This window comes from Rhinoraja longicauda, chromosome 8 (genome assembly GCF_053455715.1).
Source record: "Rhinoraja longicauda isolate Sanriku21f chromosome 8, sRhiLon1.1, whole genome shotgun sequence".
Taxonomy (NCBI): Eukaryota; Metazoa; Chordata; class Chondrichthyes; order Rajiformes; family Arhynchobatidae; genus Rhinoraja; species Rhinoraja longicauda.
The window spans coordinates 66,900,410-66,914,904 of NC_135960.1; the positions used below are offsets into that span (position 1 = coordinate 66,900,410).

At 41.0% G+C, this 14,495-nt stretch overlaps 1 protein-coding gene across 1 annotated transcript in view; it reads right to left on the minus strand.

Annotated features, from left to right (window-relative positions):
* Positions 1-245: 245 nt before the first annotated feature.
* Positions 246-14,495, minus strand: part of snx4 (sorting nexin 4) — a 36,591-nt gene continuing 22,341 nt past the window's right edge. Inside the window, exons 7-14 of the mRNA XM_078404160.1 lie at positions 12,181-12,253; positions 11,914-11,975; positions 11,564-11,629; positions 10,782-10,871; positions 10,566-10,665; positions 8,654-8,799; positions 6,402-6,516; positions 246-1,810 (exon numbers count right to left, since the gene is read on the minus strand). Of these exons, the coding sequence (XP_078260286.1) occupies positions 1,763-1,810; positions 6,402-6,516; positions 8,654-8,799; positions 10,566-10,665; positions 10,782-10,871; positions 11,564-11,629; positions 11,914-11,975; positions 12,181-12,253 (700 nt within the window). The 3' untranslated portion in view covers positions 246-1,762. The remainder of the gene's footprint in view (positions 1,811-6,401; positions 6,517-8,653; positions 8,800-10,565; positions 10,666-10,781; positions 10,872-11,563; positions 11,630-11,913; positions 11,976-12,180; positions 12,254-14,495) is intronic.

Below are 14,495 nucleotides of genomic sequence, written 5' to 3' on the forward strand. Positions count from 1 at the left end.
CCAATGTTGCAGTGCTAGTGAGGAATCTACAATCATTTCAAAACTAATCTAGGGTGCTGCTGGACTGGGAACTAAAACAACCACATGGATAGGCAATAAAGAACTGAGGCAACAGCCTCATTGAGTCAGAAACCCTGGTCAAGAAGTTGCGATAGAATCTCAAAATCAGTTAATGTGCTGAGAACTGACCTGACTGAAGTCCAGTAAAAATCTCCAACTAGAATGAAACAAAAAAAACCATCATGTGCATTTTCAAAAGCAATTTTATTTCGCGTATTTGGCACAGTATCTACGTAGGAGGGAGAGAGTGAGTGAAGTTAACAGGAGAAACTATTATTTCTCTATAAACCAAAAGGACTAGGCCATCCATGAATTCTGAACTTTTGACAATTTAAGCAAATCAAAATAGAAATAAAAAAAACACGCAGTAATCATTTGTTCCCAGGTAAAAACGTGTACAAGACTGGCAGAAAGATTAAGGCACCTTTGTTTAGTGTTTCTTATTCAGTTTGGCATTTAAGAGAAAATGTATAAACTACAAATAGCATCCGTTACATCATTATTTTTTTTTCGCTGTCCAAACAGGTGGTGTTTACAAGTGTTCAAATTCTCCCTTTTGTCATCTGCTCTTAACCTGACAATTGGTTCTTCATTTCTTTTTAAACAAAGATCACCTTCACATTAAGTTGTAATGAGCCAAACTTTTGTAATCCACCATTTTAGTCAGAACAAAATTAAAGAATTGCACCTCTTGCGTAAAGCATGCTTACAATGGAAGTGAACTTTACCCATTGACAGTTCTGGTGTCGTTAACTTAAATAGAAAAATGGCAATTTTCCCTCCAAACTCCTGCTGTAATTACTGAAGTGTTTCACCATCAATCTTTAAACAATGATAGCATTACTGCAGTTACAAATTAGTGTCAAGAACTGAATCTTAGTATTGAAACACCAGCAGAATTTGGAGGAGGAAGAGAAAAGTATAAAAGGTACATTTCTCCCATGTTTGCAGGTAGAATTAAACTGGACTTTGGCATTGACCTGCTTGTGGACAGGTTGCAAGCCCAGTTACCCTTGGTATAATTGACACGCATGACAAAATGGCATCCAAACTGATTACCATCACTTATAACAAATGGTCATTTGCAAAATATTAAGGTCCTGTATCATTAATCAGGCTGGTGGCTGAAAGGCATTTCCTCCATATTCCAGCCAAATATTAGAACGTGCTGAATGGTCAGCCGCTCACTTATGCAATTACAAAATTCAGCTACAAAATAAACTGGAATTTTCTCAAAGGCAAAATTTAATCTAACTTTTAAAGAAAGGTTGAGACAGGACTGGAAAAGGTTAGACCCGTAACCCTATTGGAGCAGTCATACATTTTATGAAGATCATGGAAAAAAAAAGCCCCGATGAAAGCCTTTGCAAAATGTCAAAAATAACAATTGGCACAATGCGACCACATCTGGAAATGATCTGAAGCCTCCAAATCCACAGGAAGAAACCAGCATAGCATATGGATTAGTAACAGAATGAAATTCACTGCCTGCTTTCCCCTTAACCCCACATCCCTGGAAACATGAGTTTTGAACTTTATTAGTAAGACGCTTTCTTACAAAAGTTTCTTTGTGCCCAGTCAACAAGTGGATTGAGAGACACATACAATCGCTGTAAAGAGGAATCCATGTGCTCAACATATACAGTTTTGAAATCTACAATTTGTGCTTCTCTTCGTGTTCAAGTTTATTGAATACAAACGTTTACATCTTGCTAAAGCATTCCTTTGCATTGGTCCAAACTTGAATTCCCTAAAAACAAAAATGCATTTTACAATTACTTTTGGTGATATCCTTTCAAAACAATGTTAAGCAATTTAAGATGCATGCTTTTTCAAGACCAACTTGTCGACTAGAATATATTTGTTCAAGTAACAAACAAAAATAATGCTCAACTTCATTTTAATCATATGTTGTCTTCTTCCTGGATCTAACAATTTATACCGATATCAGCTATGTTTATAGTGTAAGAAAATAACTGCAGATGCTGGTACAAATCAACGGTATTTATTCACAAAATGCTGGAGTAACTCAGCAGGTCAGGCAGCATCTCAGGAGAGAAGGAATGGGTGACGTTTCGGGTCAAGACACTTCTTCAGACTGATGTCAGGGGGGCGGGACAAAGGAAGGAGATAGGTGGAGACAGGAAGACAGTGGGAGATCTAGGAAGGGGGGGGGGGGGGGGGAAGAGAGGGACAGAGGAACTATCTAAAGTTGGAGAAGTCAATGTTCATATTTATATTCACATCTCCAAACAGGACCAGCAGTACTCTGCCTCCCATCCCAATGCTAACCTGCACCCATTCACATGGTCCATGTTCATTCTTTCCCAATGGGAAAACAGTGAATCTCTATCGTTGCAAAATACACTAGGTCTCTTTTAATTAAAATTAAAACATTTAAAGCCAAGCTCCAATGTTGGTGGAAATTTGAATTATTGCCAACTTGTGCCAATTTTGGCAAAAGCACCAAATCTAAAATAATCCGCACATTTTGCAAATCACTGAATTACAATATCCTCATCCATATCAATATAATGCAACAATACTTATCTGTAACTCCTAAAAGCATTTTAATTTGCAAACAATTAATAAACCAATTTCCATTTTGCACCTCACTACCATTCATCCCAAACCAGGTAAGGGAATAAGAACAAACTATTGTACAGTATCATCTCAGATGGCTGGAGCAATTAGGCTTGTATACACTGGAATATAGAAGGATGAGGGGGGATCTGATTGAAACATATAAGATAATTAGGGGATTGGACACATTAGAGGCAAGAAACATGTTCCCAATGTTGGGGGAGTCCAGAACAAGGGGCCACAGTTTAAGAATAAGGGGTAGGCCATTTAGAATGGAGATGAGGAAGAACTTTTTCAGTCAGAGAGTGGTGAAGGTGTGGAATTCTCTGCCTCAGAAGGCAGTGGAGGCCAGTTCGTTGGATGCTTTCAAGAGAGAGCTGGATAGAGCTCTTAAGGATAGCGGAGTGAGGGGGTATGGGGAGAAGGCAGGAACGGGGTACTGATTGAGAGTGATCAGCCATGATCGCATTGAATGGCGGTGCTGGCTCGAAGGGCTGGATGGCCTACTCCTGCACCTATTGTCTATTGTCTATTGTCCATTACCTTACCAATGCAGAAATGACTGAATTGGAATCTACTATAAGCTTCAGTTCTTTCACCGCGGTGGGCATTTGCTCTCCACTGTGGGAACTGCAGCAGGATTGCCATTCATGCATGAGAAAGTAGAAGGGAACCAGGAAACTTGTGATGCATTTATATTAATCTTTTGCTGATCCCAAAACCCAGAGTTGATTTGATCATTTCAATCTATTCCCGAGCTTTAATCAAATTGATTAACAATTACAAATTGCTTTGAGTAAATGTCTTTTTTTTTTTAAATAGGGAGGAAGAGAATGTTTCTGACGTTGTTCGCAGTTGTGTTTAAACTCTCGTGTGCATCAGTTAAGTAATCTGTTCCCTTTCTTACCTCTTACAGGGATTACTGGTCGGTGCAGACACAGTGGGCCGAAGGGCCTGTTTCCGCGCTGTATCTCTAAACTACACCAAGCCTAAAGTGCATATTCATGCTAACCGAAGTACTCATCTCTTCCAAACTGGGAATGTTTCACTCAGCTGGGAAAGTTCCATCATGAAGCACAATATTTTCAGTTTCAATAATAAGTTTAAACTGTTGCCATGGTGTCGCAACGGTAGAGTTGCTGCTTTACAGCGCTTGCAGCGACAGAGACCCGGGTTCGACCCCGACTACGGGCGCCGTCTGTACGGAGTTTGTACGTTCTCCCCGTGACCGCGTGGGTTTTCTCCGAGATCTTCGGTTTCCTCCCACACTTCAAAGACGTACAGGTATGTAGGTTAATTGGCTGGGTGTATGTGTAAATTGTCCCTAGTGTGTGTAGGATAGTGTTAATGTGCGGGGATCGCTGATCGCTGGACCAACAGAGCGATAGACTCTGTGGGCTGAAGGGCCTGTTTCCGCGCTGTATCTCTAAACTAAACCAAAACTAAACTCAACCATGAACAACTTCAGAAACTTTGAAGAACTACAACAGATTGCTACTGCTTCAAGAAGCCATTTCTTCACACAGGGAAATTTGAGCGATGCATAAAAGAGTGTTTATCAAAATGTTTTTTTTACATCAAGTCAGCATTTGGAGTGTACTCGTGACTTTGTTTATTTAGTTTAAGTAATCTGATAAACTGGAGCAAATGCATGTTCTCAGCAGATCATTTAAACCTCTTTGGAAGCATTTCAGTACAACCACCAAACTGAAAATAGAACACTGTCTTAATTATTGATTGGTAAGACTATATATTCTTTTTTTAAATTAGCATTCGCACCTGGTGAGTTTTCAGACTGCAGGACTCAATAGCTGGTTTCTGTTTTACAAGGAAATTACTAGGAAGGACTGGGGTGGAGAGAGGGAGGGAAGGAGCCAAAATGTTGGAGCATAATTTTTTATTTAAAATGGCAAAACTGCACATGGAGATTTGTTGAACACATGCAATTGTCTGCTCACATACTGAACAATGGAATCAAACAACTTGCACTGTACTATCAAATCTGAATAAAAGCACTTTGAAATGAGCAATGGTTATTTTTGGAGCTCTAAAATTACCCCTAAAGAAAAATAGGCAAGTTTCTGTAATTGGCACTGACTTTCACACTGCACAGGGACAGAGTAAATCACTACCTGAAACTGGTTACACTGGTTAGAGTTCACCATTCATTTCTATCACCTTTGTTAAAAACAACCCAATCTTAACATTGCTTCATTTTTTTTAAAAACTCCCAAATCTCTCATAACTCTAGGGAATTCCAATATTCCCCATCCTTTTACTTCAAATTAAAAGTATATCTCATACCGTAGTGCTACATGCTCGACTCCTTAATGGGAATATGCCCCAATCTGAACTTCGCAACCAAAGAGAAACACTGTGAGTCTAGCCCTCGCGGAGAGAATAGGTGCACAAAATCACCCGATCAGCCTGAAGTCCCCAAGTAAACAAGCACATTCCATTCAATCTGTTATTGTCCATCATTCTCTGTCAGTAAAAATTAAAGCAAGACGCAAACACACAGGAAACACTCCGCAATATACAGTGAAAATGTTGATTGAATGGTCTCAGAACTAATGTTCCTCCCAATCATCTATCTGCAATAATGATGCCCTAACGACATACAACCGTGTAGCCATTCTTTGGCATCTAACTGAACACTACACCCATTGGCTCTGCTTTACCGACCCATTAACTACTTCTTCAAACCTGATAATCAGATGCTAGGATATCTGCTGGAGGGGATGACAATAGACAAGAGGTGCAGGAGTAGGCCATTCGGCCCTTCGAGCCAACACCACCATTCAATGTGATCATGGCTGATCATTCTCAATCAGTACCCCGTTCCTGCCCATACCCCCTGACTCCGCTATCCTTAAGAGCTCTATCTAGCTCTCTCCTGAATGCATTCAGAGACTTGGCCTCCACTGCCTTCTGAGGCAGTGAATTCCACAGATTTACAACTCTGACTGAAAAAGTTTTTCCTCATCTCCATTCTAAATGGCCTACCCCTTATTCTTAAACTGTGGCCCCTGGTTCTGGACTCCCGCAACATTGGGAACATGTTTCCTGCCTCTAACATGAACAACCCCTTAATAATCTTATGTTTCGATAAGATCCCCTCTCATCCTTCTAAATTCCAGTGTATACAAGCCTAGCCGCTCCAGTCTTTCTACATAAGACAGTTCCACCATTCCGGGAATTAACCTAGTAAACCTACGCTGCACGCCCTCAATAGCAAGAATATCCTTCCTCAAATTTGGAGACCAAAACTGCACACAGTACTCCAGGTGCGGTCTCACTAGGGCCCTGTACAACTGCAGAAGGACCTCTTTGCTCCTATACTCAACTCCTCTTGTTATGAAGGCCAACATTCCATTGGCTTTCTTCACTGCCTGCTGTACCTGCATGCTTCCTTTCAGTCACTGATGCACTAGGACACCCAGATCTCGTTGTACGTCCCCTTTTCATAACTTGACACCATTCAGATAATACTCTGCCTTCTTATTCTTACCACCTCACACTTATCCACATTAATCTGCATCTGCCATGCATCCGCCCACTCATACAACCTGTCCAAGTCACCCTGCAACCTCATAGCATCTTCCTCACAGCTCACAATACCACCCAGCTTTGTATCATCTGCAAATTTGCTAATGTTACTTTTAATCCCTTCGTCCAAGAGTGGGTTTCTCATCAGCTTTGACCCTGCATATTATAGTGTTCACATTAATTTGAGAAAATGTGAATAATCCACTCACCTTTTTACTCATGCTTATCTGCATCACCGCATAGCTGATCAGGGCCTCCTTCAAATCCTTGTTCTTCTGTTCCTTGAAACGCTCAATGTCAGTCCAAGCATTTGTCACAAAATTTCTAGAAGTAAAACATACCGTAACAGCTTTAAAACGGGAATAGAAGATGGTGTTTAAATTGAAACGAAAGCTGCGTAAAGGTGTCAAGATAAACAAAAAGAAATCCGATGCATCTCAGGTTGCTCAGCTCAACTCTCTGAAGCACAAGTTCAATACTTATTAAAAACACCATTTAAGAAACACTGAGCAAGACATTCGTAAATAGAGATCCGACATCATTTCAAAGGTTAATTAAAGTGGACCAGAAATAGTAACAGCGATCCAACCTTGCTTTCACTCCACCAGAAATACTAATATAAACTTTCTTTTCAAGAGATAAATAGCTGGGAACCATCAAAGGAAAAACATTGGAATCTTAATCTGGTTGGTAACATCAAAGATGTGCTCAAACCTCTGCCCAGTAATAGCCCGAGGCAAGATGATTAAATTGGGGCCGTTTCTACATAAATAGTCACTATAACGCAAAAATTATTCCTTAACAAAAGCCTACTCTGTGGAACAAAATCAATTCAGACCTTTTTCACTGATAGTGATGGAGTAAATGTCAGTTTAAATGGGAGCATGTCACTGCCAAACAGTCTTGGAGAACCAATAGCATCACCATCGAACCAAGGTTTTAATCGTGGATATGCCGTTAAACAGCACTCAACGTTCCTACGCAGGAGTTAAGGGCGCTGAAAGGGAAACACTCTACACAAATACCTCAAAGCACGGCATGTACTACAACCTGCATTCCATAAACTGGCAGTTTAACTTAATTAGAGAGAGCACCATGCTTTCTATGGATACCGTTAGAAAATTACTGCTAAGCTGGGGAAGCCAGGGCCATTGTTGCATTGAGTAGGCAAGGACATCCAACAGTGCATTCAATGAGAAAGCTGACGACCAAAAGACCTTGAACATAAGGGACAGTAAAGTTTTTTCATTCCGGGCTCCCCTCAACATCAAACTCATCACAGAATTCCACACAAATGCCAAATTATAAAATGCATCTATTGTGGTGTACTTGGATAAAAAAATCCATGCTCAGTTCACCAATGTGCACATGAAACCCTTCTTTGGAAGGACCCTCATGTTTTAGATCTTGTCGACTGTATCTAGGATTGTGGAAACAGGCCCTTCGGCCCAACTCGTCCATACCAACCAAGATGCCCCATCTAAGCCAGTCCCATTTCAGAATCAGAATCGCCTTTATTATCATCCAAAAAAACAAGTCTTTTGGACGAGATTTTGTCACCCACAGTCCAACAATAAGAGCAATAAAAATAAGCAATAACACACACAATCACAAACCAACACAAAACAAAACAAAAAAGAAACATCCATCACAGTGAGTCTCTTCCAGTCACCTCCGCACTGTGATGGAAGGCCAGAATGTCTTTTCTCTTCCCCTGTCGTCTTCTCCCGCGGTCAGGCTGTTGAAGTTGCCACGTCGGGGCAGTCGTGGCTCCGACATTGAAGCCCCCGCCATGCGGAGAAAATCCCGCGGCCAGTGAAAGGTCCGCGGCGAGCCGACCCAAGCCCCGCGATTCGGGGCGGGCGAAGACGCTGCCGGAGCTCCCGATATCGGCTCCCACTCAGGGGTCTGCGAGCTTCCGATATCCACGCAGCCCACGGCCGAAGCCTCCGGAGCCTCCGAAGGCAAGTCGCAGCCACAGCCCCCGAAGGCAGCCAGCTCCGCAGGTGGTGAGTACAGTCCGCAAACCAGAGCCCCAGGTGGTCCCAGCAGGAGGCCGCCAGCTCCAGGTGTTTGGCCGATGGTAAGGCGCAGGGGGAATGGAGACACCACCCAGAAAAAAAGGTCGGGTCTCCGTTCGGAAGAGACAATTTTTCCGTTTCTCCCACATATCGTACACAACCACAAAAAAACACCACATCACATCTAAACACTACAATTAAGACAAAAAACAACAAAAAAAACACACAAGACGAACGGGCTGTAGGTGAGCCACAGCTGCTGCACAGCGACGCCACTTCCTAGCTTGCAATGTTGAATCAGGAAGTCCACCAAAGGAAACACTTCCAAACAAAATAGTGCACATTGTAAATAAAATATATCTTGCACAAATTTTAATAATAATAGTGGCACAATATGTCATTTGTACTGAGTTTCAGTTTAGTTTAAGTTGTTGCCTTACTCGCACTCTAGATTTTTGGCTTTCACGAGCTCCTCTCCATCCACAATTTGCTCCTCTAACAGATTCAGCTTGGCTTCCCTTTGTTCTGCGGTCTCTTGTCCAAAGAGTTTGCTGGTCATGCCTTTCAGTGAAAATGTCCGCACAGTCTACATAAATCAGGATATAAAATTAGTAAGACTCACAGGTATAAATACAATTGTCTTTGATGTTTTAATTTTGTTCCTAGGTATGATATCCAGCATTACACCATGCGCAGAATTGAGTTCAAGGTAAGAACCTGAAGCAGGAGATGAAGCTAGTTCAGCCCTGATCTAGAAATGTTGTTTGTTTGGAGTTTACATGTTTGTTAAAATTTCTACTGGATGTTCCTGTATCCTCCCCCATTTCAAAGATGCGTCGTGGGTTAATTAGCTGCTGTAAAGTATCGCTGAGTGTGGGCACTGGCTGAGGAATTAAAAGAGAGCTGATGGGCCTGTGAGAGAAGTTGCAAAGATACAAAGAAATAAATGGCAGCTGAAAGCTGCCTTGCAGCCAGGGGGCAGAGTGGCCTCATTCGTGTCATCATTATACAAGTCTGGCACTGATTAACCAAGACACATTCAGTGAACACATCAGGCTCACTTAGCAAACTGCACAAAAGCTTGCGACAATATCGCTACATCACTTATGATGAGATATTGGCAGCATTTCAACACCGATTCAAGTAACTAGCATTATTACTGAATCATCAACATCAACAGTTTGAAATGTTTTTTGCAATTTGCTTTTCCCCATTTAGTGGAGCATCTGCTTTCCTCCCTCAAGACATCATCTATAAACAGGGTCATTTCAGCTCCTGCTGCAGATCAGTCACAACCACATGCTGGCTGGTCCTTCAAACGTGGCATTTGGCAACCAAGCTGATTTATAACAGCAATTGAAACTGGTAGGATGACAATACTAATCGCCCAGATCCACGAGGTCATAAAGGTTCTTTTCTAACCCAATGGCACATCACACACAGAGTATGGATGTGGCACAGGAGACTGTTCAGACCATCAAGTCCATATCCGGTGTAAGAGCAATCCAGATAGTCCCCCATACCTTGCAAACTCAACCTATTCAGCTCCTGTTTGAATGCTACAATGGAACATCATCCACTACCACTCTAGGCAGCAATTCCCAGACTTGCACTTGCTGTGTAACATTCTTGTACGAGTTTTGCCATTGGTCTTCATTTTGACCCCAGCTCTCAACCTCTCTGCTGTGGGAACAATTATCCTATTTCCCTCCTGATACCAAAGCTCAACCAGCTGAAAAAATGATTTTTGACTCAAAATAGATTGACTAACGTGAATTGCAAAAATACATTTACTTTAAAAGAAAAAACACCAATGTTCACACGTACACACTCACATCATAGTGTCACAGTCAGAGGCAGGCAGCACAGAAAAAGGCCTTATGGGCCAGCTTGTCCATGCTGACCAAGATGCCCCATCTACAGTAGTCCCAAATGCACATGTACAGCCCATATCCCTCTAAACCTTACTTATCCATGAACCTGTCCAACTGTCTTGTAAATGCCATGATAGAATCTGCCTCAATTACCTCATCTAGCAGCTCGTTCCATACACCCACCACCCTCTGTGAAAATGTTGTTCCGCAGTTGCATATTAAATTTTGTCCCTTTCACCTTTGCTAGGACCTCTGTTTGGTAAAGACCCTTGCAGAGCTTCACTGGTCACATGCCTCCAGCACTCTTGCACCACAAACCTGTCTCCTCTGAGAAGAATACTCCACTAAAAATTCACAATGCTATGTCATGTGGTGAAAATTCATCATTTGATTGAAACCAAGGCGCAATCTGAGAACAAGAAAGCAGAGAGGGGGCTCGGGAGTGGGGTAAAGACAAGAGGAAGGTAGTTAGTCGCACCCCAGTGGCCAGCTCTTCCCTCTGCTGTTTTTTTGTCGTTAGATCCAAAGCAGCCATCTCCAAGTCATACTGTTGTAATTCGTGTTTTCTACAAACAGACCTAGAATTTAAAAAATTGTGTTAAAAAAACTAATTATGCGACAAGTAATAAACACAAATACTGCACATTGCTAATGTTCAAATCAAATACTAAACTGTCTGGATGCCTATACACACCGAAGAGCCTCTGCAAAGAAGAGATATTCTTTCAACTGATCAGCATAGTGCTCCTCTTCTTCTAGGATGTCATCGATGGATGCTGCATATCTGAAAATGCCAACAAGTATCAGAACATTAACTGCAAAAATGTAATCTTGCAAAAATATTACAAGTGTTTCCTTTGCCACAAAAGGCATAGGCAACTTCACTGATGTGAAAACCAGTTCATTAAATCAAACAGTTATGATATTCAACGACTCCACGGAGACCCCAACTATTGTTACAGGGCAGTCTTATGTTTCAATGGAAACTATTTCCAACATGTTTATAACCACATTCTTAGATCACCAACCCACTGCATGCTGCTCGACAATTGCTTCAGTCTGATGATGGGCTTCAAACACTCCTGCGTGACCAATTTTTCCAGTCACATACAGTCCAAAGCCCTTGATACCATAATTTTGTGAAACAAATGGAACTCATCAAGTGTGCAATACAACAGCCTTTTTATTACTTCACGTATTTTGGCTGGGATTTCAAAAGGGATTTGGGAACAATGCCAAAGTGCTCCGACAATTATAAAACTAGAAATTCCCCTGGAGGTTTTATATTTAGCTACTCAAATTTCAGCTGTTTCTTTGTCTTTGAAACATATGAAAATTGTATCAGTAACATTGCGCTTTTCAACTGCTTCAAGAACAAATGTTTTAAATTCACTTGAAGCAACTGCTGGAGTTTAAGTTGGACCTGTCCACACGATAAGTTGTGAACTTTAGTTGGGACCCTTTAAATATACGTACACATCCATGTGGTGACCAGCACTCTGAAGTCCATCTCCCATTTCCTTTTCTATCGCGCTCCATTCACTATTCAATGTAAAGAAGTTTGAATTAATATTTCCATTATCCTCAATAAACAGAAAGCCTTACTCAAAATCTTCCACTGAAAAGAAAATCAAATGTTAAGCAACAAGTATTAAAAACTGTTGATGTAAGGAACTCGAGATCTGTTTACACACTCCATTAATAAACAAATTGTGGAATTATAGCATGCTCCACATGACCACATAGTTTTGAAACTTAATTTCAAAATATGTACCATTTTAAATTTTCAAACTAAAAACTCAAGTGGTACTAATTCTACGACTTGCCTGAAAACCCTTCCATAATTTCCATGAACTTTGTAAACACCATACAGACGATCTGCCACTCTCTGCAATGAAAATAAGTATTTAAGAAATCTGAAACAATTGGTCTACCCTACATGCAAAATATTACACGTACATATCTAAAAGGCTGGACAAAATCTTACATCGCAACAAAAACATGGCTGAAAATTTCTGCATGCTTTTGGAACTCAAGTTTCTCCAATTGCCGATCATGCTGGGAATGAGGGGAAATACTCTTGGAATACGTACTGCTCTGACCCGCAGAAGCTGCGATATGACGGACTGCAGTTCATCCCCATAATGTTTCAGCTCCACAAATCTCCTGCGAATAAGTGAAGAGTTCTTCATTTTTAAATCTTGACCCAGATTACAAAAATCCAAAACTAAACAGCCCCAAAGTCAGTACAGTACTTATTGTACAATAAAATGGCAATTCGCTCCCTGGAACTTAGCTCATCAACTCTGTGGGATCATCATGCGCTCTTTAAACACATTTGGTTCTCCCTTTAGTCTCATTGTCTAACATCGTAAAGTATTGGAGGATTAAGTGGAATAACATTCAACAGTTCTCAAAATGTGTATCTCTGTCACATTCAAAGTCTTGGGCACTGATTTTTAGAGATTACTATACTATCAAAGGAGTGACTACATTTGTCAGAAAACAAGCTCCTCCTGAAATCGTTTAATTTATAAAATCAACACAACCAACCAAATAGGCCAAATAACTGGTCTGGTTCTTTTAATTGATGACATCTGTCAGGGGGTATGGGGAGAAAGCAGGAACGGGGTACTGATTGAGAATGATCAGCCATGATCACATTGAATGGCGGTGTTGGCTCGAAGGGCCGAATGGCCTACTCCTGCACCTATTGTCTATTGTTTAAGAACCTAAGAATTAGCTTCCATTTATTGTTCAGCTAAATGTTTAACAATTTTAAAAGTGAAACACGGACACACGTCAAGGCATAAAGTGGAATATGTGGGAAATTTAAGAGTAATTTTTCTCATGACACAGAAGGGTTTATGTAGCATATTTTAATATCACAGGACTATTCAAAGCACCTTTGTGGCAAATGGGGTACTTTTGGCTTTTGACACACAATAATGCGGGAGCCAATATTGAAACAATTCAGGGAATCTTGACTGAGATCTCAATATTAGGCACAGGAAAGAACTCCATTAATGCCCTATTCACAAGAGACTGCAACATCAAAATAGCATTGTTGCTTGCAATTTCAGCATTGAACAGCATTGAGGAACAAATCAGCCCTCAGACTCACAAGTCAAAGGTGCTATCTACCAAGTGACAAGCTGATAAAATCACCAATAAGTAGAATGACGTGCAGAACAAAATTTAAAAGGGATGTTTAAAATCTTTCAGGTTTAGATACATTAATAAATAATGCAAATTTCAAAGGCTGTCAGGGACACTCAATTAATAAGCCAATTGCCAAAAGAAGAGGTGACATGGTTAAAATTTACAATCCATTGCAATCCACTGCCTCTGATTCGGGAGTAGATATATAATAAGAATTTGAAGCTTATGAAATTCTTCGATAAAGCACTGCTTTGCATTTTAAGGCCTTTTGTGCTCGAAATTCTGATTTTATAAATTGTTTTGACATCCATCAGAAAATACTAGGCAAAAAAACTGTCAATGAATGAATGAATGATACTTTATTATCCAAAGATGTGGTATTGGTTGAAATAAAGTGTATCAAGGTGGAGAAATCCCCAGGGCATGACCAAGTGCTTCCTCGGACCTTGTGGGAAGCCAGAGAGGAAATTGTAGAGACCCTTGCAGAAATATTTGCATCATCGTTAGCTGCAGATGAAGTTCTGGAAGACTGGAGGCTTGCTAATGTTGGATTGCTATTTAAGAAAGGCAGCAAGGATGAGTTAAGAAACTACAGGCCAGTGTGCTCAGTCAGTGGTGGGAAGGTTGGTGGGAGGGGATTCTCAAGGGTAGGATCTACCAGCCTTTGGAGAGGGACGGACTCATTTGGGATAGTCAGCTTGGTTTTGTGCATGGAAAATAGTATCTCACAACTCTGCAAGTTTTTATTTGAAGAGCTCACTAGTATTGATGAAGCCAGGGCTATAGACGTGGTCTATATGATCTTAAGCAAGGCCTTTGACAAAGGCACATAGTAGATTAGATTCATGGAATCCACGGTGAGCTAGACAATTGCTTTCAAAATTGGCTTGAAGGAAGGATTCAAAAGGTAGTTTTGGAGGCCTGTGACCAGTGATGTGCCCCAGCTGTCAGTGTTGAGCCCACTACTGTTTGTTATGTACATTAAAAGTGTTAGTAAGTTGCAGCTGACATCAGAATTGCACAGATATGGATAAGGTGTGTTTAGAGGGTTATGGGCCAAATGCTGGAAAAACATTTCACTAGTGGAAGAGTGCCCGTACCAGAGGCCATAGCCTCAGAATAAAAGGATGTGAGGAGGGATTTCTTTAGTCAGAGGGTGGTGAATCTGTGGAATTCACTGCCTCAGACTGCTGTGGAGGCCAAGTCAATTGATATTTTTCAAGGCAGAGATTGACAGATTCTTAGG